The sequence below is a fragment of the Atractosteus spatula genome, chromosome 3, assembly GCF_055471065.1.
Source record: "Atractosteus spatula isolate fAtrSpa1 chromosome 3, fAtrSpa1.hap1, whole genome shotgun sequence".
NCBI classification, from domain to species: Eukaryota; Metazoa; Chordata; class Actinopteri; order Semionotiformes; family Lepisosteidae; genus Atractosteus; species Atractosteus spatula.
The window spans coordinates 69,482,343-69,507,818 of record NC_142708.1 but is presented as its reverse complement, the minus strand read 5'-3'; the positions used below and the strand labels follow the sequence as shown (position 1 = coordinate 69,507,818).

The 25,476-nt window shown below is 48.6% G+C and overlaps 1 protein-coding gene across 7 annotated transcripts; it reads right to left on the bottom strand.

Annotated features, from left to right (window-relative positions):
• Window positions 1-1,363: 1,363 nt before the first annotated feature.
• Window positions 1,364-25,193, bottom strand: tp53 (tumor protein p53). Of its 7 annotated transcripts, XM_088910339.1 has the most exons (12): window positions 25,002-25,193; window positions 23,793-24,610; window positions 11,765-11,887; window positions 10,928-10,970; window positions 10,307-10,522; window positions 6,911-7,097; window positions 6,411-6,523; window positions 6,082-6,191; window positions 5,229-5,365; window positions 4,383-4,477; window positions 3,669-3,772; window positions 1,364-2,352 (listed from the first exon to the last, which is right to left on the bottom strand). In XM_088910339.1, the coding sequence occupies exons 2-12, from the start codon at window positions 23,894-23,896 to the stop codon at window positions 2,253-2,255; spliced, it is 1,332 nt and encodes a 443-aa protein (XP_088766465.1). In that variant the 5' UTR covers window positions 23,897-24,610; window positions 25,002-25,193; the 3' UTR covers window positions 1,364-2,252. The 7 variants fall into 7 exon arrangements, 6 of the variants coding, with proteins under 6 accessions (XP_088766465.1, XP_088766461.1, XP_088766460.1 ...); XR_016090796.1 differs by lacking the exons at window positions 23,793-24,610; window positions 25,002-25,193 and adding an exon at window positions 14,560-14,708 and having other exon boundaries at window positions 3,669-4,019; XM_088910335.1 differs by lacking the exons at window positions 23,793-24,610; window positions 25,002-25,193 and adding an exon at window positions 16,084-16,349.
• Window positions 25,194-25,476: the final 283 nt, after the last annotated feature.

Sequence of the window (25,476 nt, the reverse complement as noted above, 5' to 3'; positions counted from 1 at the left end):
GTATAAATAAACCCCCATCAGTAAGAGACGGCCTACAATCTCAACTTGCTAGGAACAACTAAGAGTCGCAGCTCCGTTCGTTTTTATGTCATCTTTAACTTGAGGCGACGCTGGAACTTGAACTTAAACCTGAAACAATCAGAGGGCACAGATAGAAACCGTCTAGGAGCCAGAACAGAAGGCACTTCTTTACCCAAAGGATGGTGGGAGCATGGAACAAACTACACTGCTATTTTGGTGAAACTGGTACCCTGGACTCTTTCAAGAAGTGGCTGGATGAGATCCTTGGACCAATTAACCACCAACTAACTCGATACTGGGAGTGAGGGACTTTCCTCTAGGGTTGTAAACTAACTGAAGAATGCTAGTTCTCAGCAGGATGATGAACTGAAAAGCAGCAGTCTGGAATGATTAGAGAAAGATAGATTGTAGCAGTAAACCACTCTAGTGTTGCCATAGATCTGCTCAAACGCGTTTCGAGTAACTCCAACACAGAACAGACAAAACTGCAAATGCATTGGATAAACAATGTAATGCAAGATGCTTTAGCACATTAACTGATCTTACCTGCCCCTCAGGTGGAGCAAAACATTTATAAATCCAGTCTTGTGGGATGCTCAACGTTTTGGGTGATATTTTCATCCTGAAGGACTGGAGCAACTAGAGCAGTCAAATATTTGCTACATTGCAATGAGGATCTCTCAATCAGCTGTAGTTACTACATCTCTGGACAGTTTGAAACCCGTAAACCACAATTACCCACTGGCACAATAAAAACTGTTAGATTCAGGTCAACGATTTGTCTGAACAGAACTGATGAATCGTATCACTCCTAGTTGAGACTCCAGTTTTGTCGCCAACCTGCACGAGTAAGAGACATGCAAATCGAATTATCGTGTATCAAGGGGAACAAAACCTGCCGGTTTTCCAAAACCCGCAGCTCAGGACAGGCACCCACCCACTCAAAAATGTCACATTCAAAATGCTACCAAAAGCATTCTGTAGTGCCATGTACAAAGTGGAGCGCTTCTGCATAACTATCAGTCGTGTAGTAGAAAACACTACACCACTGAGCAATGGAACTCCTCTAGCACGCACATGGCACAAAAGGAACATCTTTGCTAGTAATTCCAGTCAAATTTCCAGGGGAAAGGTAAACGCCCAGAGTCCCAGTCTGCATGTGAATTCCACTGCTGCACCCTGCACAGGTGTTTGAAGAGGCCAACTAACGTTATGTGCACAAAATTCTTCCCGTCTCAAAATAATGCAAAATTTTGGAGTCAGAAAAAAAATAGAAGTATCCAAATCCGCTACAATTCCCCCCCCGCAACAAACACACACAAAAACAGCCTACACCAGTCAGTTTAAGAATGAAAAACTTTACTGGACATCAACACAAGTTTAATAATGCTATGATTGTTGTCCGAGTAAAGCTGTAGAGGATGAGGTCCAACTCGGTCCCTGCCCGTGTGCAGGACAGAACAGACGTAGAACAAAAACACTCCAGACTTTTTATTTGTACTTGTTGTCATCCTCAGCTTACAAGATTATATGCTGGAAGTGGTGAAAAACAGGGAGCAGGAAGTAACATCATCACTTTCATGATTCAATGTCACACCACCTGCCAGTTTCTTCTTCACCAAGAATAACTGTCAATACCAAAGTAATCCAGCTCGTCCACCAAATACCAGCTGGACAAGGACTGAACTGCAACTAACCGTAGCACACAAGCAGCCCATGGTCCATCTCGGTTTATTCGATAGGGCAGTGACAGCTGGCTGCTAGAGAAGGAACAGCACATTGAGAAGAACAAAACTGAAGCCACTTTACTCATACTTGTGGCGTTCCAAGTATTATTGCAGTATGAAAGTAACTAATACAAATTTGCCAACACGGCCGCTATAGTCTGAGCACTGTTGTGTAAAAAAAAAATGGCATCAAAAATAGTCTATATAGTAAAAAAAACATTCCAGCTAAAAGAAGCTTTCTGTCATACAACCGGTTCTGAAACCTTTATCCCTTTCTTGCTAAAACAAGGAAGGGGCGTCAATAAAAAAATGCCCCCTGGCTGAGTCGGCATCCAGCTGTAGTAACAGGTCTAGACAACCCCATTGACAAAAATACTCTGATGACACATAAGATCAGCCCCACATGATCCTGATCATTAGTTTAGGTTACATGCAGCGCTAACGGCCTGTAAACATGGGCTGCAGATTTCAAACAGGGGGCATTTTTTTGGAACTCTTCGGGCTTCAGTCGGAGTCAGTCTTCTCCTCCTTCACCAACAGCTTCTTCCCTTTCTTGGGCTCTTTTTCCTTGTCCTTCTCCCTCCGGCTGCTGCTCCTGGTGTGCCTGCAGAGAGAGGTAGACAAAAAGCAAGGTGAAAATGTGCACAGGCCCGATGAGAGATGGGAACGATGGGGGAAATGTAGCTCTGGAGTCAGACTAGACACAGGGTGCTTGCTCTTTTCCCCTGGACAAATTCCAGGCAGCTTTTTAAATTTCAAGACCCATCTATAACTTCTGTGCATTATACATGCACATGCTTCCTGCGACAAATTACCCATTCTAATGAACAAAACCTCAAATAATGAACACAGACTAAATATCCACATGGCAATTCTTCTGTGAGCTTACAGCCACCTTCTGCTGCTTTGCATGGAAAACTAAGCCCTTTTTGGTTTAGATATTGTGGGTAACAATGGTACATAATATTAAAAATTATCAATGTAAACAAGTTGACAAGCCGAAGAACACAATTTGCACAGACAAATTTTATATTACTGAACTCTTTTACGTGAAAGTTTGCAATATTAATAGCCAAAGCTGCCCGACTGTTATTGTAAACAACATATAACATATGGTTCTTCGATTCCGTTTTTATGTACTCCTGAATATTGGCATTGATACTCTGCAATGTACTGTCGAATGACAGTTGTGAAGACATTGTTCTTAAGGTTAAATCATGTCCATATTCGCTATCTAAACAGAAAGCAATGAAGTCTAAATGGAATTGTTGCACCATCATGAGAATGTTCTGTTACTAATATTCTGGTCACACACTGTATTTGTGATGTTTGTTGCAGGGACCAGTCAACTGTGTTCATATAAGGTAAGATAAGATCACTTTATTGGCCATATACAATTTCTTGTATTGGGAATTTGTCTTTTCACATACCCCAACTTGGCTCTCCATGAGACACACGGACAGGGAGAAAAGCTTGGGATCAGAGCGAAGGGTCAGCCATTTATACAGCTCCCCTGGAGCAGTTGGGATTAATGTTTTTTACGTTATCCTAACAGGGGTAGATTTCAGATTGATTGACTGACATCCAGCCAATTGTTGGCTCAAATGAATGTGAATAACCGCTGGCCATTTTTTTGGGAAGGCTAAAACAAGGAAGAGGTGAGGTCATGTGTATTTGTGTTTAACACCAACATATTTGTGTGTGGCCAACCACATGAGGTTCACATGATTTTGATACTAACATTTCCAACCTTTTTCCAAATATACATTTCATTTGCCAAACTCTTCCAGGACTGGAGATCAGTCATTTTTAAGTCCATTTTAAGCCAGCACTCCATAAGACGGCGTATAAAGACCCCCTGATGTGAAAACGCCACAGACGGGGTTTGGCAATAACAGGTCACTGCAGTGCCATACTCACAGCTTCTGACGGTATTTTTCCAGGTCCGCCACTGGGACCAGATCCTTCAGCTCCAGGCTCTCGTTGATCTTCTTCAGCATCTCGTATCGCTCCCGGCCCCGGACCTCGAACAGACACGCCACACACACCGGTCAGCCCCAGACTGCACACTAGCCCTCACACACCAGCTCCGGAAAACTTCAGCGGTGTGTGTGCACTGCCGCATCGGTGAGATTCGAACACCAGACCGTCCCCACAAAGACAGTAACTCCAAGCCTTCGCAAAGCAATAATTAAACAGCTAAAAAATCCCAAAGTGTCAAAACTATTTAGTTTTAGGTTTGTTTTCAGCCCATATGGAGTTTCAGTTCAGCTGAGAAGGAAATGGTAAAAAAAAAACAGTCAATGGACAGTCCTCACATGTCCAGATGTGTTTTCATGGCTCAAACACCCTCTCTTATCCACAAATAATTTTTTCCAGGGGGTTATACAGTTGAAATGAAAGGAAATGGCGCTAGTGAGAATATTTCTGTAAATTTGCAAATTTCAGAAGATCCAAGTGGCCAGTCATTTGTCTGCTAGGGGAGCATAACAATATACTAAACCACTTTTCAACTGCCAATACCTTTAACACAGGGTCTTAAAGGCTTGGGACCAGAATTCCCAGAACTCCTCCACAATGCCCATGTTCAAGAGTGGAGTGGGCGTGTACCCAGTGCAGAGCCTAGACTCTCACCTGCAGGGTGAATATCTCCTCCTCAGTGCTGGAACTGGACTTGGTCTTCTTGCTGTTGTCAGAAGGGGGAGTGGACTGGTTCACTTCTTTAATATCTGGGACAGGGGGGAGGAGAGGTCAGTATTCAACAGACTTAATAGGGAAAAATTTCCTACAGCTTGTCTTGCAGGTTTAAGACTTTTTTTCAGGGTGATCAGGGTGAGACTATTGATCAGGGTGAGACCTGCCAAATTGAGAAAGCCCCACCAATAACCTATTCAGCTCAAAATCGCCTGTTTATGTTCTTCTCCAGCTCTGAAGCAGGCTGAGAAGACCACAAGACCAGGTGTGTGTTCGAGCTGAATGGCTGCTATGTGGTCATGGTGTGATAGCAGGTCTCACCTTGAACCACAAGGAAGAAATTAATACTTTATCACAAATGTAATGCAATTCATGTCTAGCAACCAGGAAAGCATGTTAAAGGACCCAAAGCAATTTGTTGTCCTAGTTCTAGATCTTTGTCCAAATGAAGAAAAAAAAATGCATTGATTAATCAGAATGATTTAAAAACGTAAAATACTCTTGTGGATTAAAATAAGCCTGACAGGTGTCTTCTGTTTCTACATACCATCACTCATAACTGATTTATTCTCAATGCCTTTTAAAATCACCAGGTTTCTTTCTCTAAACATGAACATTTCACTTAATATCTTGCCATGAACTTCAGATTCAGTGTGACTCCAGTTCCAGAGAAAAGAGTTTGTATAGGTCTTGATTTCTGTTAATGCCAATTCATCCTTATCCCCACAGTGTGTCCCAGTGTCCCAGCTCATTTCCCCCCCCCGTTTCCCAGGCTGCCTCACTCACTGCGCTTGTTACTCCCCGTCGACTTGCTGCTCCCTTTCTCCTGCTGCTTGTGGAAGTTCTCCTCTTCCGTCTTGCGGTCTCGGCCGGGGCAGGCGCACACGCGTACCTCAAAACACCGGCGCCCCAGGAGCTGACCCCTGGGAAGAATGCAAGAGATGTTGTTGAGCCTAACCAGGCTCAGGTCTGACTGCAACACACCTTCTGCCTCAGGAACTCGGGCCAGATTGCCAAAGGCATATGAGACTCTGTTCTCACCTGACTCTGCAGTGCCATTTGCTGGCCATGGAAGGGATAGCACAACCACTTCCCCCCCCCACATCTTCAAACATTGGAAAAGAATCCCTGGAATCGGACTCCTTTTGCAAAGCTGGTGGATACATTCCAGATTTTAACCTGGTGGGATCTTCTACACAAGCCCACACCAGATGGGCAGAAGACACATTATGTGATATGTTTGCCTTTCTGCATCAGCAACAGAACTGGAACACAGAGCCCATACAAAACAGAACAAGGATCAAATTCCTTTCATCACATGCCTGGAAACAGGGATCCCTGCACATGAAAACACTGAGTAAGAAAGAGCAAGGAGATAATCCAACTAATCAGCATGTAAGAGGAAACAGGGAGTGATTCTCACAATCAGTCCAAACACCAGGCAGTTCATAAATAATACAGGTCTCCAGCACTCTAAGGTCCTTAACTCCTGAATAGGTTTTTTTAAATTATTCAATGTGCCGGAGGAATCCTGCAGTGGCCTGAAAACGAAGCTTTGCCTTGGCCTGAAACCAAGTACAGGACAAGGCTGATGGATGCAAACGACAGGAGAGAACGACAGACGGATGGGCAGACTCACTCCTTGGTCTCCAAGGTGATGATGGTGAGGATGGGGCGCCGGTTCATGCCACCCATACAACTGCTGTTGCACATGAAGTTGTAGAGCACAGTGGTGCACTCTGACCCCAGCTAGAGGGACAAGAGAATGAGACTGGTCAGAGGTGGCGGATGCTCATGATGCTGCAGAACAGTGGCACACTCTAAACCCAGCTACAGAGGGACCGAGAGGGTGCTGGGGCAGAGCAGCTGGAAGAAAGACAAGGCTGCCTAGCGTTGGGGAACAGGAGCATCCTTTGATTCAAGCCGAAGCATCTTAAGACAGAAACCAGAAGCACGGTGAGTGGTTACCTGTGGAGACTCGTAGGGCACCAGCACACTCTGCCGGCGGGTGTTACCGTCTTCCATGTACTGTGCCATCTGGCTACCCTCCACGCGAATCAGGTGCCCTGGGGGTGCAGGACCTGGAACACAGAACAAAGGCTTAGAAACTAGAACTGATGTAATAGCCAGGTCTGCTGTTGCCTTAAGCAACGCACCACAGGTGGGTGCTCCTACAATGATGGCTTCATCCTTTTATTCCCAGCTTTGCACAATGATAAAAACATTTGGACAGCTACTACTTTATAGCCTCAAGGAATCACAGGATAGAATATATGCAGAGTTGTTCCATCTGCATGGTTTTCTCCTGTGGAACTCTAACTCCCCATTTTGATAAAGCAGTTTATAAGCTGTATTTAATCAGCAATATTTTAATAAACTAATGAAAGTGACAAATTTACTCTCAGAAGGGGGGCATGCCGCCCCTGATACACAAAGCAAGGAACGCCGCATATGGAGACATGGGGTACCTTCGTTGTTTTCGGGGGCCCTCTCGTGATGCGGGCAGCGGCGGACCACTTCGGCTACGTGCTCCGACTTCTTGTAGACAGCCATGGCTCGGATCAGGGCGCCCATGGGTGGTGGGTTAGACACAAAGATCTGGACAGGGCAGGTCTTAGCCAGCTGGCAGTACAGCTTGTTCAGCTCTGGTGAGTACTGCGGGGTGGGGGGGTGGAGGAGAAAAGGAATCAGGAGAACAGGCAGGAGAGAGAGGAGAAGAGAGGGTCAGTAGATGCTTCGGAGTGACTCTAGGAGCCCAATGCTGCATTGCACAGCCTACAACAGGACCACAAGGCCAGCTCCCACAGACTGGAGCTGTGAAAACTGCATAACATGGTCAACTGACGACTGTATGGACTGAAATAAATCAGACAGGATGATAGCTTCTCTAAATGGTGTATCAAGCACAGGCTGGAAAAACACTCCAGCGATTTAGAAGTGAATCAGATGACAGCAGAGAGCAAACTTGCCCGAGCAAAAACAAAACATCTCGGCCTAAGACATTTTGGGAGACTGAGTCTAGACCGAATCTTTTTTATAATCCCCTTATTTCACAAAGGCACCCCATTTTTATTTTAACAAGGCACCTTCGATCACAATTTTATTTTTCAGTTTCATGCCAAAAGTCCTGAAAAAAAATCAGACTTCAGGATTATTCACCTTAAAGCTGTCTGAGGAGAAATGGAGAATACAACATACAACTGTAAACTCAAGGAAAAACAGTCACACGAGTCAGCAGAACAGCCAGCACTCCAAACCAAGTGAGACTGTCACAATCCTTCAGCTCTCTAATTTTAATAATGCTCAGCTTTGACATACATCAAAGGCCAACTCAGGATTTCACCTGAAAAAAATAAAATTAATGTTCCAATGGAAAAAAGGTATGATCATCAAACCCACACCTGAGAAACTGAGGAGAAACCTGAAATCTCAGAATTTTTATGACTGCCTTATTTCACCCTTTTAATTATAGTAAACCTTAACATTTTAATTTCACTTACCTGTTGAATCATACTGTTCCCAAGATCTCAAATACTGTGGTTTCGCCTGTTGTAGTGTCACAAAATGAAACACCCGATCCATGCAGAACACTTTTGCCCAGAACTATATATACACCTCCCTCCCACCCTGTGTTCTGCAGTGCAGACATGCCCATCTTGTAAACTGTAGTCTCTGCTCTGCAGGCAGTCTGCGAGTCTCTCTCCCTCCCTCCTCCCAGGCTGGCCTGCTCTGAACAAGTCTTGGCATGCCTCAGACAGAGCCCAACTACAGACAGAGTGAGCAGCAGCCTCCCTGTAGCTTCTGCAGTGCTACAGAACTGTACTTTGCACCATCAAATACCCTTCTAAGAAAAAGGAACGGCCACATACAGTAAAAAACTGGAAACCTGGCAAAAATGCACGATATAGTACCAAACCAGCCAAGTACTGACTAGCCTGCTTCACTCCTGAACCTTAACAACGGTGCCCTCTTTCAACAGGGAACGCCTGCCACAAGCTATTAGAAATGCATGATGTTCTTAAGATTCACTAACAAGCCAAGAAAATGTGGTGAAACCACACGAACGATTCCCATTGGAAGAAAGGACACCAACCAGTTCCTGCTGCTGAGGGAGGTGGGACGACTTGTTACCACCACAAGAAACAGCTCTCAAAAACCACTTCTCTTTCAGCGTCACTGCCTTCCCATCACCCAACTTCTTCAGCAGGCGCAAAACTAAATAGGTGACCGATAATGAAACTGGATAACAAACTTTCACGTATTGGTACGATCGCTGCCCCTGCATGTGCGCACGTTGGTGAGCAACATTAGTCAGTATACTCACTAATATACTAATTGCACTAGTCTGGGTCACTAATCAAACAACCCCTCTTCCAAACTAGCCACAATTATTTCCAGACACGACCACAAAGGGTGCAAATGCCTTTCTAACACTCTCCAGACTCTGATCACTTATAATTAATATTGGGACTGTTTTGAAGTCATGCAAGTAACTCAATGTCGCAAGAATGGTTCAGTCTTCTGGCCAGTTCAGTAGAGGATTCTAGGAACGAACCTCTTATGAGTATGTGCACACACACACAAACACAGAGCAACAGAAACTGCTGCTCTGAACCTGCACAAGTGTGGTTTTGGTTATTGCTTATGCTACATCCTGAACAAACTGGCCATCTCTGCAGCTGGGACGCTGCAAGGAGGAGGAGAGGGAGAGGAGTTGAGATAGATGGTGGGGAAGGGAGATGAGGAGCGTGTGGGAGGTGCGTTAACCCTGTCCTTCCCAGACGTGCAGAGGCACGGCCCTCTTTCTCCACGGGACATGCCCCGTCATGCCTCCGAAACCACGCATTAGCGGAGACCCTCGCCCCCCAGCGCCTGCCCTCTAGATCTCGGGGTTTTACAAAAACGGACATCTAAAGCGATCCTCCCCGAGCCATTCCTGCAGCACGCTTTGGCATTTCACCTCAACCAAACCCCCTCCCCAGTCTGCATCCGCGTCTCGCACAGTGGACTGCCGCCGGACCGCACACAACAGGCTCGGAGTAATCCGCCCCCGGATCCCGGACAACTGACGGGTAACTATTTTAGCACAAAATACTAAGGATGGAGGAGCTGGTGTTGATTCTGAACTAGAATCTTTTAACTTTTTTTAACCTGTATTGCTTTACACCAGTTGTGACAGATGGAGAGTAAGAAGTTTAAACCCTTAGAGGGCTACAAGGCAGATTCTGAAGCCAGGCGGTCTACTAAATAATGTTTAATGAACTTGAGTAGATTAAAAATTACTTCGGAAGCAGGAAACCAGTAACATGGGTGGTTTTCCATAAACGGAAAAGCTTAAAAAAAAAGGTTAACTCGAATGCTAATTCATCAAAATGTGGATTTGTGCCTTTTTTCTATAATAAAAAAGGGCTAACATGGAGTTAATTTACTGCACCCTAAATTAATCCAGCTGGAGTTTAAACAGATTCCTGCATAATGGAAGAAAAGGCAAGTTCACCATTTTTAAATGATACACGTGATGATAATAAAAAGAATGTCTGCCCAAAGGAGGAGCAAACTAAGAATACCGTGCATAAAGGTGCTATATAAAGCCCAATTAGACTGCACAGTAACTCCGACTCCACAGCTGGGTGAAAAGAACAGAAAATGAAGACAAGAGTGATTAAAACCAGATGAGTTCAAGCAGTGGCTGGCCGACTCACTGACTGACGCCAAACTCAAACAATCTGACAGCGCGCAACACCGAGCAGCCTGCAGCCCCCCTCCTGGGCGCCGACGAGTGAGGGGATCCAGGTGACCCGGGCTCGGGGGAGGCTGTCGCATCAGACGGAGCACGGCGGTGCGGGCAGAGCGCAGGGACTTACAGTGCAGGTGACCGACTTGGCAGTGCCAGACTGCTGGAAGCGCAGCTGGAACCCCAGCTCTCCGGGGTAGTCGGACGTGGATGGCACAGTGGAGGACGAGGGCGCCAAGCCATCCGGGTTCGAGACCATGGGCTGGGGGGGCATGGAGACGTGAGGCTCCAGTTCCTCGTACAGGCTGTCAATGGCGTTGGGAACCAATTCATTGGTGTACAGCATCTGTGGAGGAGCAGAACACAGCAGCGTCAGGTGAGCCGTGAGGCAGCAGTATACAGTCCTGCACAGGTCTCTCTCATTCCACAGGAAACTATTACACAGCAAAGAAGGAGGTGAGCTTGTTCTTCCCAGGGCGAGACAATGGGGCGACTGTGTGTCAGTTAAAGGGAAAATGTTTTACGAGAACATCACAAACGGATACAAGTGACTGGAGGTCATTTGAGCCACCAAGACCACTGGGAAAACTGGTAGGAAGAGACCGGGCCTGTATATAAAAGAAGGGGCAGGCAGGGCAAGCTAGTGATTAGTGTCGAGAGACTAGGGCAAAGAATATGTGGGCTGGGGGTAAGAGCTGATGAAATGGTAGAGAGGGAGGCAGTGATGGCCCAGAACTCCAAACAGACTTACGTTCTGCAGGTCTGGCCACGGAGCATTTTCAGGAGGCACAGCCCTAAAAAAAAAAGAAAAGAATCAGTAAAGGTATCAGTGATGCACTTGACAAGACTCGGAGCACTGCACAGTGCCACAGCACTTCTAACTCACCCCTTGCAGGATTCTGGTTTGCTGTAAGACTTGGCTTTCCAGCAACAAACGCCTGCGCCAGCCTGAAACGGAGCGAGACGCGGAGTCGCCCACTCACAGAGCCTTCTGGCACTTGACAGACTCCGATCTCGGCTGCGCACGGCTGGAGAGCAAATGCCAACCGGAGGGGCATTGCGCTTCTCGCCAACATCGCTAGAAGCCTGCAGGAGCCCCGCAGGTCACAGGAGACCCTCGTTGGTGCTGCAGCAAGGACAAAGAGGACCCCGGCTGGCTACTCCCATCCCTACCACACGTCACTGGGGGTGCCCCAGTCAAGTGCCTGCTAGTGACATTACCCAGGCTTGCCAATCAACACCCGAGGCCAGACCTGCAGTCTGAACCCTTACACAATGATTTCCCCCGACACGCCTCTCGACAGGACCACAGACACACATTTTTTTTTTAAGAGCTCCTCCACTGCTATTCCTTCTTCTGAATTGCACCTGTGTAGTACAATTCTTCCGGAAATTACTCTGGCTTGAAAAACCTCCATCGTTTCTCCATTGCTCCATTGCATTGTGTCATTTTCACGCTTGGTGCTTTGACACATGTGAATTGCAGGCACCGCCGGGGGCAGCTGGAAAAGGGCACCTGTCACACATTGGGGGTCACGGGCGGTGGGGTGACCCCTGCCCCCCCCCACCACCCTCCCGGTGCACTCACACCATGTTCCAGAGCTCCTGGAAGGACTCCTGGCTCAGGGGCAGCCCCTCAGGCTCGGGATCCGCCATGCTGTCCTCGCACTCGCAGCAGCTCAGAAGGCGACAGGCAGGCCAGGCAGCAAGGCTGGAGAGGGAGAGAGAAAGAGCAGGTAGGAAGTCAGCACGTGCCCAAGAAACCAGGTACTGTAAGCATATCTCCCCATAGAAAGCTTACAGTCCTGAGGACTCAAATGGTAATGAGAACGGTTCCCTGTGGCTGTGCTATACACCCCTGTGGCAACACACACCAGAGTAAAAAAAACAATAATTTAAGACTACAGTCTACAAAAAAAAAACTGAGAAAATTACAACAGCACGCAAAGCTGAAGAAATTAAATGGTGGTCAGACGGCGATAGTTATTCACAGTTTACTCTCAACTGACTTACCTGGATGCACCGAGTATTACCAGACCTTGAACTACTCAACATTTCAGGTCGTAAAGCGCTATTACGGCCTGAACGGAACTGAAGCACTGGAGTCCTGTTCGAACTGTGAGTGCTCCCCCACCATTTCAATTTTCTTTCACTTTTGCCTGGCCACAAAGCCGTGGGTATTGTTGTTCTCAGGTTAACGTCCCCGAGATCCGAGAAATAATCACGTTGCTCATGCGTTTGCAACCCGAAGCCTGCTGGTGGGTCATACTGGAACTGTAAGGTAACCTTCCACGAGATTTGATACTGAGCCCACAAGGCAAACAATTCTTACTCAAGTATAAAGGGTGTTTATCTCGAGTAAACTGAGGAAAGGGCCGATAAGGACTGGACAAAAAACGGAAGGAACGGCACACAAATGAAGGGCTTCACTAATTCTTTGTTTATACAGTAAAGAGAAATAACCGGCGGCCATGTTGACGCTCCGGGTGCCCTCGAGAAACCAAAACGTTTGCTTGTCGTTCGTTAACAGCGTCTCGCGTTACAGCGCCTACAGGATGACCTCATCGGACCGCACCACTAACACAGTCTTTAAGACAAAATTAACAACGCAAACTGGATTTACAATCACTTCCAACAGCATTAGCTTTCTATAAATAAACTACAAAACATGCGAAGTAATATCCCCAAATCGCTATATTCGAGTATACATGTCGCTAATCCTCCACCCTCCCCCCTCTTTTCGAGGATAGATTCCATTGATCCGATGGACGGGGATAATTGGGCGAGGAAAAAAACAAGGGAAGGGGGGGGCAAAATCTATCTGTCATATCCAAAATGTGAAAGACAGTCAAACCGAAGCCTATAGCTAACCTCGAAGCATCGACAACTTCTCTACTCCGTCAGAGCATGTTTTTATTGTGCTATGACGTTGAGAAACAGAAACTACGAATGGACTTAGGCTGTGACCTCCCCTACCTCCTTCCTCACAGCACAAGCTTCCAATGAGTCCGGAAAATGAAGTTTCTCATGGTGGCACCGCGATCGCCAACACTGAAGGGGGAGGCCACGCCAGAGCTGTGAACATGTATATATTCACACAGAAATCAAGCCGAAACTGCGGAGGTCACACCAGGGCACAACTGCGCTACGATACCGAGGTCGTTGCAGCTGATGAGGTTTTCTAAACACGGAAACGAAGAGAACGCGAATTTTCCCCCACAGTACCCCTTTGTGAACTTCAAAAGTTGTTAGGGACTCCATGTTTGCGTTTTGAATCTTGTCCTCGGTTTTCCCTCCCTTAAAGCACTTGCATACACCTTGGGAATGGGAAGCCGGGATTTGTTTCAATTAAAGAAACACCAAGTTCAAAGACAACATCAACCGACGTAAACATGCCCAAATATAAATCACGTGTGTCTACTGTAGACTATTTCACTCTCGGCGCCAACAGCACTCCTTCAGATTAAAAAAAAACCGATTTTAATTTAATTTTACTATGATGGTGTCACATACAGAAAATTATTTTCTTTATGAGGGGTTTTAATAAACCTCATACTCCCGAATACGTCTGAGAAATGGAAGAATTCGAAAATGTGATCTCCAATTTAAAATTAACCTAGTTTAAATGTAAGCAGCTGGGAAATTAAGGTGTTAATTGTGTGCGCAAAAGTTTTAAAAATAGAATGTTAAATAAAGTGCTCCCAATTTAAATCTTTAAACCATTCGTGTCAGATCGAAAAACGTCAGATACATAAGCAGCCAAGCGGAGCACGAACAAGAAATTAAATCTCAGTAACCTAGAGGATCGGTCTTTCAGCTCGTCTCGCCGTTTACCAAACTGCTCGACTAATGCAAAAGATCTCAGACCTGCAGATTTACAGAGGAGATCGAAGACGACTCTGCCTGAACCAAAAGCATCAACGCAAACACAAAACAGGCGGAGAAGGAGTGAAAATCAAAGCCAGGCCAGCTTCAACAGCAAATCGATTCCTGATCTAATGAAAATAAATAAGATACAAGTAGGAGACCCACCCCCCACCACCTACCTTGATCAAAACACAGCATCACTCGGTTCCACTCACAAACTTCGCCGAAAAGAGAAACGATTAACTAGCTGACGTTAACACAGGGAAAATCAGTGGCCCAAGCGAACCGCTAATTTATTTTTTCTAAATATAATGATCATTAAGTCGTCAAAAGGATTACCGGCCAAGCACCCGCAAACTATCTTCTCCATTCTAAACAGATCACATGTGTGCAACTTTGATTGTTGTCCGCTCATTTGGCTAAACCCTCGCTTTTCTCGTTGGATAAAAACAGGCAACTTTTCAGGTGGTGATTTTAAGAGGAATAGAATTTAGTATGAGTAGCTGTCATGCCTACCTCCTGTCCCGTTGCAATCGATCCGAAGTCCTCCTCCTCCTCCTGCACTCGCTCAATGGCAACTAACTTATTTTTCTTTTTTTCAGATTTTCTGTCTTTACAGAAGCACGCTTCGGGAAATCCCCGCCGCAGACCGGAAGAGGGGAGGGGCGCTGAGCTCGCCGCCCAGGCTCCGTGGTCACGTGATCAGAGCACCATATTATCCCGAAAAGACGCGTACACGGTTTTCTCCCGGTCTCCCGCACGCACCGTAAAGTCCATACGAGAGGCGCACTTGCTTTTTATCCAGCGCCTTATCTGAATGACCGCGACCTCTAACGGGCGCAATCACGTTTGCCATACGGAAGGCTACCGTTGCGTGCGACCAAAGCGAGAGGGCGCCCGCAACGTCTTTTCGCTTCACAGCCAACTGTTCGTCCTAAAAGTGCGTCCTGTAAGACAGAATTGAAAAAAGTAGCAAAAAAAAAAACCGCCATGATGTATTTTATTAACAGGATTAAGGTTCACTCCTGACCTCTCGCAGGTGCTTGATTTCCACACAGACTCGATTTGACAGAAACACACAATCTGCCCATCGTGTTGTGGAGAGAATCTGCAGGGTGTGTTGGATTGTCCGCTAGTGAGAGGTCAGAGGTCAAGGAAGACCACTGTTCCTAATGTAGCGCTCTCGGGTTCCCGTGGGTATGAGCCCTCGACGCTGCCGCCACAGGTGGACCCCCCACCTTCAGAGACTCAAACCCAGGCCTCCGGCGTCACTCAACAGGGACCCAGCCACTTGAGCCAAAGGGAGATCTCCCTTCAGCCCAGCGGCTGCGGCCCTGCTATTCACAGGGAAGGGCGGTGACGCCACCGCGCTGGTAAGCCGGCTCTCACAAGCAATGGTGGCCGTATGCGTTACACTAATATGAATTCTACATATCACTGCGGGACCTTAGCACATAGGCAAGACATACCATCTGTGCAAAGTGGAGTACTTTAATAACCAATCATTCTTTCATCTCTTTTCTAACCTCTGCCCTGTGACCCTGAACTTTATCCAGTTCAGGGTCACAGGGCAGCTGGAGACTATCCTGCCAAGCAACAGGTGCAAGAGAGGACACCCTGCACAGGACACACACTCCCACCAGGGCCAGTCCTCCCAGGAGCCAATTAACCTACCAGTATGTCTTTGGACAGAGAGGACACTGGAGCAACTGGAGGAAACCCACACGAACACAGGGAGAACATGCAAACTCCACACAGACAGGTCCCCAGGTCCAAAATTGAACCCAGGGCCCCAGGTCTGCGGGGCAGCAATGCTCACCACTGTGCCGCCTGGCTGCTCAGTAACTAATCAGATAATTAAAAATGAGTTATTTAAAAAATGCTTTTTTTAATGCAAAACCTACTAACCTTGAATACAACCATCTGGAACCATCAGGTTAACATGAAACAGACACGGCGTGCAGTGAGAGCAAAGTTAATAAAAAGCTAGATAAGAGTGGTAACATGTCAAAGACGGCCAGTAGGGGGCTCTTTTCTCACTTTTCTCAGCGGCGTGGCTCTGTCCCGCTGTATCGAAACGCAGTCGCTCTTAGTCCACTTGTTGTTTTTTGGCGGGGAGGTTAACGCGGCTTTACAAAACCGGTTTCACTTCTCCTTGAAACAGGAGGCAGGTAGGCGGCCGCAGTCACTGAAAACGGAACCTTCCGGCTGTCAGAGTCCGGCCCGGCAGGGGGAAGCGGTCAAGTCACCTCCGGTGAGCCCTTGACCCCCGCCTGAGCCTGAGCTCCCGCTTCCGCGGAGCGCCAGAGGAGTAAACAGCCCCCCCCCCCACCTCCACCCGGCGGAAATGATTCTCATGGCGATCTGTCACAAGCAAGCGATTATCAGCAGCTGGGTTGTTTGCTCTTCGTGAAAGGTTTACCATTCCCCTTTGGAAGCTCGCCAAAATTAAAACAAAAATACTTCTCCGAACGCTGTCATAGCTCGGACCTGCAGCCCTGCCTGCTGACCAGAGGCCAAACCTGACTTGGACGGAGAAAAAAAAAAAAAGGTGACGGCCCATCTGGCGTTTGGTTGTTAGTAATTAACTGATCCAATGATCTCGTCCAGCTGTTTCTTGAAAGAAGCCAGAGTGTCTGCTTCAACCACACAGCTGGGGAGCTTGTTCCACACACCCACCACCCTTTGTGTAAAGAAGTGCCCCCCCCCCCCCCCCCCGCTTCCTTGTTTTTTAAATGCCCTTCTTGTAGTTTCCCCTCTTGTCCTCACGTTTCACCTCTCCCTGTCGAATCTGAAGAGCTCCGCGGGGCTGAATTAGCCAAATTGCATTTGAGGACCTGGATCACGTGATGCTTTCAGTGCATTTTGTGAAAGAATGCTTCCAACTCGGCATCAGGCTGAGGCTGAAACAAGCCGGCTCTTACAGCCACAAGAAGACACGCCTCGGAAACGTTTACTGAGGTATACCATGTTTACTGTGGTATACCATGGAGAGAGCAGAACAGACTCTGCTTTACAATATTTCACTCCACTTTAACCTTGATTAAAACAGCTCTGCATCTTCATGCCTTCATGGTGCTTTCCGGGTATATGCATCGTGGCACCTGCAGTATAAACGTGTACCCCATCATCTCCCGTTAATCTGATCACGAAGAGATCACTCAAACCTGCTGCCGAAAGGGATGATGGAAAAAAAAAAATGCTGCAAATCAAGCAAGAGACAATATCCTTGGGAATAAAATGGATATTCGTATGATTACATTTTAGTTTTGGGGGGAGTGGAATTTGATCTGGAGCTCCATAAAGAAAAAGAGCTTTCACACACACTCTCTCTCTCAATCGCCCCAAATTCTTCAGGTTGAACTCTTCCTTCCCGCTGCGGAGGAGCTCTCCGGTTCTGCTGAACTTCGAACCATTATCAGAGCCACGAGCGACTTGACAAATCTGTGACTGCAGGCGCCTCTGTGACTAAAATACAAACAAAGACATTCAGTGTTGTGGTTTCTGTTTTTTTTTTGATGTTCACTCCCTTCCACCCTGCGGTGACCCCACACTGAATCCCGTTTTCGCTCCGCCGGGCCAGTCATTCTGAGATCCCAGTCTGAGATGGAAGTAAGATGGTGCCCCTTCGCCTCGCTCCTGACACCCGAGGCACGAACACAGCACAAAACACTGCCGCCAAACTCGGAACAAGGCTGCCGGGGTGTCTGAGCCCTTCGATGGCGCATCTCCCTCTGAAAGCACACAGCCTCAGCTACATGTTAAACACACTGTCTGCCTTAGAGGTGAAACAGGGTCACTGTGATGGCTCTGCGTTCACGGCTGGATGGTGGGGCAATCTTTCTTCCAGATGTGGCTACTGCTTGAGAAAGGCCGTGTAATATTAATAATAATTGCTTACACTCATACAGCGCTTTTCTGGACACTCCTCTCAAAGCGCATTACAGGTAATGGGGACTCCCCTCCACCCCCACCAGTGTGCAGCCCCACCTGGATGATGCGACGGCAGCCGCAGTGCACCAGAAGGCTCCCCACACAGCAGCTCTCAGTGGGGAGGAGAGCAGAGTGATGAAGCCAGTTCAGAGAGGGGGATTATTAGGAGGCCATGACTGGTAAAGGCCAGAGGGAAATTTGGCCAGGACACCAGGGTGCACCCTAATGGGGGGAGCAGTGTACCCCCAGTCTGGGCAGCAGTGAGGAGCAGTGGTTAGGGCTGTAGGCCGCTGACTGGAAGTTTATCAGCCCACGTCCTGGGTGGGGGTGATGCCCTTGTACCCCCGAGCATGACGCCGCACTCGGATTCAACAAGCTATATTAGCAGCTGCCAAGCCACTGCCACTGAGTCACTGTCCAACTTTGACTAGTTGGCAGAAAAGCCGGCATCTTGCTCCAGCAGATGTCCTGCTGTGTGAAGGGTCACCTTTAATCCGTTTCTAATTACAAATGTCAATTTTTAGTTTCATTGGTTCCATTAACTCAGGAGAATCCAGCTCTGGCCCTGGACGGTGTCGAGCAGGGGGTGTGTGCTGTCCTCCCACAGTGTCCTGTTATCTCCTTACACACACAGCCTCCTGGAGGGGTGAACAGCACCAGTGCACGGATGACATGACTGGAAGTGAGGTAAGAGGTGACCTATTAATAACCCCTGCAGGAGTCTTGGCAGTCCTGGCAAGGACAGGACACCACTGATTCATACTCACTGGCCAGACTATTTGGAAAACCCCACCAAACAGCCCACTGGATCTCTGCAAACAGGACACGGGCAAGTATTCAGCAGAGCTTTAATGTATCTGCTGCCCAATCCCACGTTGTTTGCAGGGATTGAAATACAAAGTCCATTGGATCCTAAAGTTGCTGTGGCCGGACAAGGTCTAACAGTCTGATATCCTGCCACTGAGAGAGTCTATTCACTGGATTGAAGAATTCCTAATGTTTTGGCCAGTGCTCTTCCCCCTTTCTGTGAAATGCCTGTGAGATCAGCCCACTCTCCCCCAGCTGTATGTGTTGGATGTTGCTGCCTTGTTGCACAAGACCTCCCAGAGCAACTAAATTTGCTGCCCCCATCTCCCAGAGTGTATCCATGCTGCCGGGACAATCCCATATTCCACAGGATCACAGAGTGTTGGACTTCATGGATTCTGTTGCTTGGGGCTCCGATACAGCCCAGTAGAGATCAACACAATTAAGGGGCCGCGAAAGGGAGAGGTCAAGCCGAGCACATTCCCAGGGGTGTGTGATGTCACCTCTGTGTCTAACAGCTGGTAGATGAGTCAGTGTTGCCTGCAAAGAAGCAGGGCCTCTCTCTGGGTGGCTCGCACACAGTACAAGGCTGGCGTGGTCTCTGCCCAGCATCAGCTGGGTTACAGAATCCGCAAAAATGCTGGGAATGCGTTCAGCACCATCTGAATCCCATGTGAGAGCACTCACTCCGTACTTCTGCTGACACAGGGCGGTTTGAAAAGTCATGGTTCCGGCTCTGTCTTCACAGCTGGGTGGCGGGGCGATCGCGTTCCACATGACGCACCTTTGATCGAGGAAGTGGTCCCCAATGGGGGGGGCAGTGTACCCCCAACCTGAGTTGTTAGGGTTGGAGGCTGGTGACTGGAAGTTTCTCAGCCCACATCCTGGGGTGGGGTGATGCCCTTGTAGCCCCGAGCAAGACGCTGCACTCCGATTGCTCCAGAAGATTCCCTGCTGAAGAAAGAGGTCCCCTTCAGGTTGTCCATGGGGAACAGAATTTGCTCTCAAACGTTTACATTTTTTTTATACTTTCTCTAGACCACCCGACTATACAAAACACTGCTAGGGGTAGTGAAGTGATGAACTAGGTTCTTATCCAGAGTGGAAGCCCCTGCTCCGAGCCTGTTGAAGCTGGAGTGTGGACTGTGATTTCTGATGATAATATTTGTGGTGACATACATTTTGGAAGCCTATGGCAAGCATAACTCTATAAACTGGATCGTTGGGGAAGAGTCCCCGTCCAACACTCTGTGATCTCGAGCAATGGGATCCTGTGGAATATGGGATTGTCCCGGAAGCACGGATACACTCTGGGAGATGGGGGCAGCAAATTTAGTTGCTCTGGGAGGTCTTGTGCAACATGGCAGCAACATCCAACACATACAGCTGGGGGAGAGCGGGCTGATCTCCCAGGCGTTTCACACAAAGGGGGAAGAGCACATTCATGCTGCTGGCTAAACTAGGATACCCTCGGACACGGTCTTGTACAGACCGCTCAGCATCCCTGGGACCTTCTTAACCTTGTCAGACAGCTATGTCTACTCTTTTCAGCGTAGCTGCAGTCTCGCGCTCTCTTTTCACGCTGTGCATTTTATCAGTCAGTGTTCTTCTGATTAAATGTGGGACCAGCGTATTAGAGTGCTGTTGTAGTACACGGGTGCTATTTTAATTGAAGCTCTGGTACTCACCTCATTAAAACCCCAAAAAAGGCACAGAGCTCGGGAAAGGAAAAACATGTCTGTCTCGTGCCCCCCCTGCTTGGTTGCCCTCCGAAAGGCAGTACGGATACCCGACTTCCCCCTGGCATCCAGAGAACTGACAATAGCCCCCACTGCAGGACATGAGCAAAGAAGGCCATCCTCCCTACTCCCTGCGCCCCAGGGATCCAGAAAATAATCACCACCCCCTTAACGCCCCCTTCCAGCAGCACCACCCTGAGTGCGTGGCTCCGGAGGGTGGCAGTGAGGCTGAGCATGTGTTGATCAACACCACATCCCGGTCAGAGCAAGGTGAGGCATGTGCCAGCCTGCCCCGGATTCCTTCACCATTAGCTGTCTGGCCACAGGCGTCACCCGTCAGAGAGGGGGCCCGCGCCGAGGAGCGAGCTGGGACTGAGTCCCCGCGCTCCCCGCCGCGCTCGTCCGGAGACCAGGGGCCACGACAGCAGCAGCTCAGCAGAAGTCCGCCGACGCCACGCAATCAGGCTTCTGCCATTCAGGGCCACCTTAAAAAAAAAGCCCAGGCTGGAGGTGGTGGCGAAGAGCACTGGGGTTGGAGTCTCTAACTGAGGAGACGGAGGCACTGGTGAACATTGCGCAAGCACCTTGAGCCCAGAGCAGGCAGGCAGGCTGATTGATTGCGAAACCCAGGCCGGCACAGCACGAACGATGATTAATCACAGACCAGTACAGGAACACTTCAGAGACAGCCTCAGAAACACAAGGACTCGTCAGAAGTAGTTTCACACGCTGTAATTTACAGAAATCTCTCATCAGCTTTCTTGACAGCCTCCTGTTCCTGTCAGTACTGCTAGGTAGGGAATACTGCCAGGGAATGCTGTCTGTACAAATGTACATATGCAGCATATACAAAAGGTGTATTTTCTTGTGATTCAGATTTCTAAAGAGCTCTATCCTTACTAATGATAGGGTCATCTGTTCCCCTACGCTGAGCGGAACAGCAAGGAACGGATTCCAAAAGCAGATTTCGGAGCGCCCACGGAGAGGAAGTGGAGTAAGGAAGATAATTAGTGGCACACCAGCTGCAGGTTGCCACCGGTTGTGCACTAGCCAAGGGGCAGGCTGAGCTGACACGACACAGGAGACATTTATGCTGCAACAGGAATAGCAAGCAACAGCCCCGAAGAATAATTCTACTCCGAACAATGGTAACTGTATAGTCCCCCGCCCCAGCCTTAATGGTGTGGATAATTTCATGCTGCAAATCACCCTACAAAGCAGGTCTCTGCGAGGAAGCTGGCATCAGCCAATTCAAGTGGGCAAAGCCACACAGACAGGAGCGCCCAGACAGAACTGGGCCCAAGACCCCAGAGTTTTGAGACAACAACACAAACCACCATGCTACCGTGATGCCCAGCGGTAATAACTATAAAACCAAGAAAAAAGTTAGAAGTACTGTATAATAATAATAATAATAATAATAATAATAATAATTGCAGACACAACTGAAGAAACAAATGCAAATCAAAATTGATTGAAAAAATATTCCTGATTGTATTCTAACCATTTCAAATACTAACTTCTTGGCTGCTGTCCAATAGTTCCACTAATTATTTTAAAAGCAAGGCGAACAGCAGCTAAACATCCATCCTTTTCCAAAACGGAATTGATCTAAAAATTAACGGAACTCAGTGTAAATACAGGCCGAAAGCCCATGATGGTTCTCTACTACCCCTTTTCCCATGTGAAGCAAAAAAAAAACTGATCACCCATTACTGCCACGTTTTGAATCGGACCCTCCTCTCAACGGAGCTACTGCAGAATTTGCCCTGACAGCACGTGTGATGAAAAGTGTGGTAAAAGCATGGGACGGTGCTGTAAAGCACACTGACTCTGCTCTGGAAGCTCTGAAACTCACTGCTAAAACCAAGACCGCGCAAAGCAAATGGTCAGTTTAAGCACATAAAAATGCCAATACAATCCGTCTACTGCCATCTTTCACAAGGCTCCCAGAGATTATAGTGCAAATGGAAAGGTACTGCATAATAGTCTTCGTCAGGCTCCTTCAGTGCATGCATGTATACAGTACATACCTACACAGGATATACTGTAGATGGGAGATGCATGAACAGACAGTGCCGGTGATCCAAGCCAACCTCCAAACAATCTAGTGCAGACGAGCGCGATCAGAGAGGCGACAGCTCTGGACTGTTGTTTCTCCAATTTCAAAAAACGTCATCCAATGTGGTTCAAAATTCAACAAGTTAAAACGAGGGCATTGTGGAGCCTTTCTCCCCCCCCCCCCACCCGGAGGCTTGTGGCAAGAGATTCTTGCGAGGACATTACAGAGATTATAAACAATTAGTGCCGAGAAACATAAAGAAAAACCTTATAAAACAGGCAAAATGAGTCCTAGTCATTTTACGACTGGCAATAAAAGCACACAATTAACTGCCAGAAGCAATGTTCCACATGATGTCAAATTCAGAGCAGCCAGACTCACTGGAACACAAGCAACTGAGACACCAGCGATAGGATATTTGTCAGAGGTTAGTAGCTAAACTACGCCTGCGTCAGCCTCTTGCTGCAACTATGCTTCGGTGAGACCACCATCTTTGTTGAAGTGAGGCTTGAAGTCCGCTTTCCAATATGCAGGACTGCACAGCTCCAAGTCAAACACTCTGCACACACGCTGGTATCTGTGCTTGTCATAACGAAGCTAATAAAAACAACACTCTAAAGTAGACATGTCAGATCAAAAATCCTTTATTGATTACAGTCTTTGAGCTACATTTTGCAGGCCCGCTCTGCCTCGCTGGCGTCGTCCTCGAAGACACATTTCAAACTGCGCCCCGCTTTGAGAAACACGGGGCGAACGAGGCTATGAGACACCGGGGCTGGAGCGCCCTTTGAAACAGATAAAAACAGCCAGTTCTTCTGATATTTAGAATTCGGGGAAAGATGGGGAGCAGCGGAATCGGTTTTATCTCCAGTAACCCCACCCCCGAAGTACCACAACCACCCCTGAAAAGCAAAGACGAGCCCTCCACAAACTCCTGGGAGAGAGCAGCACAACAAATACAGAAGCACCAAAATGATACAGGCAGCTGCAGTTCTTCTGCTCTCAGAGCTCAGAGATCTCTGCCTCTGAAGAACAGACCTGCTGCAATTCGGAAGTTCAGGGGCTCCCCTGAGTTTTTAGGGGCTACGGAAAGCGGGGTGAATTTGGCCAAAGCCAGAAGTAACCCACGGCGAGCAGATGTGCTTTATCGGAGCTCTGCACAGTTCCCATGCCTAGGCAGAAAAACTAACCAAAATGGAGTCACCCACCTGCTGCAGCCGAGCTCAGGAGCTTCACCAGAGTCCTCCGGAAAACTGTAAGAGTCCAAATCGGGGGAGAACTTCGAGGTCGAGGGGACAGCGTCCGGATCCATAGCTCCGCAGGGCGCAAATCGGGCGAGAAAGGGGGTTCTGCCCCGAATTTATAGCAGATGGGACGGAAGGGGAGGTAGTAATGGTTGGCAGGGGGGGGGGAGCGGAAAAGGGGAGCAAAAACGTCAGGGAAACGTCGAAAAAGGCGAAAAAACGCGCCCCGCGCTGGCCAATCGGAGTCCGCCGGGTTTGGCGCGGGGGTCCGGCCGAGCGGGTTCCCATTGGCTGCGGCCCCCCCCAGGCCCGAACCCAGAGCCCCGACAGGGGCCCGCGCATCAGCCGAGGCCATGGAACTGAGCAGAGAGGGAGACAGCCGGGCGGGGGGGGGGGGAGCGTTTCTCTGTAGCTGAAGACTTCGGCATGAAAACGAAAAGGCCAGGAATTAATCAGCTCGGTTTCAGAAACGGCAAGGGAGGCCGAGAACCCTTCCAGGATGGAATTGTTTTTTCGACGACCTGCAAATGGAAAAAAAAAGGGCCAAGCAGCGCCCACGGACGAGCTCGCAGCCCTCTCGATCCTTTCTGCCTCTCTCAATTCACAGCCTGGTTCATTCATTGCTGACAATTTTTTTTTTCTCCTTTCGGAAGCAGGCTCTGCTACGCACCCAGACTGAAGGCGGATCTGATCCTCTGGCCCCAGATCTGCTGCCTCTCTCTCTCTCTCGCTCCCTCTCTCTCAGGTGGGCTCTCAGCAGAGGGTCTGTGGCCCAGCCGATGCTGGAAAGGGAGAGAAAGAGCATCGCGGAAGTGCTGAGTAAGAAGGGGATTTTAGTCTGGTTTCTCTCTCTCTCTCTTTCTCGCACTCCCTCTCCCTCTGTGAAGGCCGGTTCAAACTGCACTGTCACAAGACAGCATCCGCCACGCCCCCCCACCAGTGTGCCTGGCGGGAGTTCAAAACGCTCGCCACATCTCTCTCTTTCTCCCGATAGCTGCCTCTCCCCCGCTGCCTCCTTCTTGTCTCTTCCACAGCCTCAGCTCGACTTGTCCAGCCGGCCACCCGGGCTGTGACACACTCCATTAACCTCGCCTCTCGCCAGCCCGCGCTGCCCTCCCTTCCTCCTCTCCAGAGCGGCAGACAAATAAGACAAACACACACACACACACACACCTGCCCTTTTGCCCCAGGTCTGTATCTCACACGCACGTGGACAAAGGCTGGTGCCCTGTGTCCGTCTGGCCATCTGTCCGTCTCTCCAGATCCCTGGCAGGAGCCAGCCCCGAACCTCCTCCCTTCCTCACAGCCTGCGGCGCCCGATTACAAACGCATGTATTTATAGACAAGCAAGCTAAATGGCACGCCCTTCTCTCAGCAAGCCAGCGGGAGCACTGAACCGTGCAGGACACAGTACAGCTGGCCGGCCAGCCCTCACTCCCTCACCGGACACAGGCTGCCCTCGACAGCTATGAAACTCACAGGGAACGGCGCCCCCTGCTGGACTGCGGTCCCTAGGAGAGGGACCTTGGGGGATGGACAAAAAGCCACCATCAGGTTTGTGGTCTGTACTGATATTTTATGGGGGGTGGGGTTGGGGGGAGTCCCCAGTGCTCCCCTCTTGCTGGTCAGATGCCTGCAAAGAGAGGGG

Bases quoted from the DNA above. Each gene is read 5' to 3' on its own strand.
- tp53 (XM_088910339.1), bottom strand. From the start codon at position 23,896: ATGGATCCGGACGCTGTCCCCTCGACCTCGAAGTTCTCCCCCGATTTG. The intron at 10,523-10,927 runs GTAAGTCTGTTT...GCTCCTCCACAG, and splicing joins CGTGGCCAGACCTGCAGAAC to ATGCTGTACACCAATGAATT. The intron at 6,192-6,410 runs GTAACCACTCAC...TTGTCCCTCTAG, and splicing joins TGCCCTACGAGTCTCCACAG to CTGGGGTCAGAGTGCACCAC.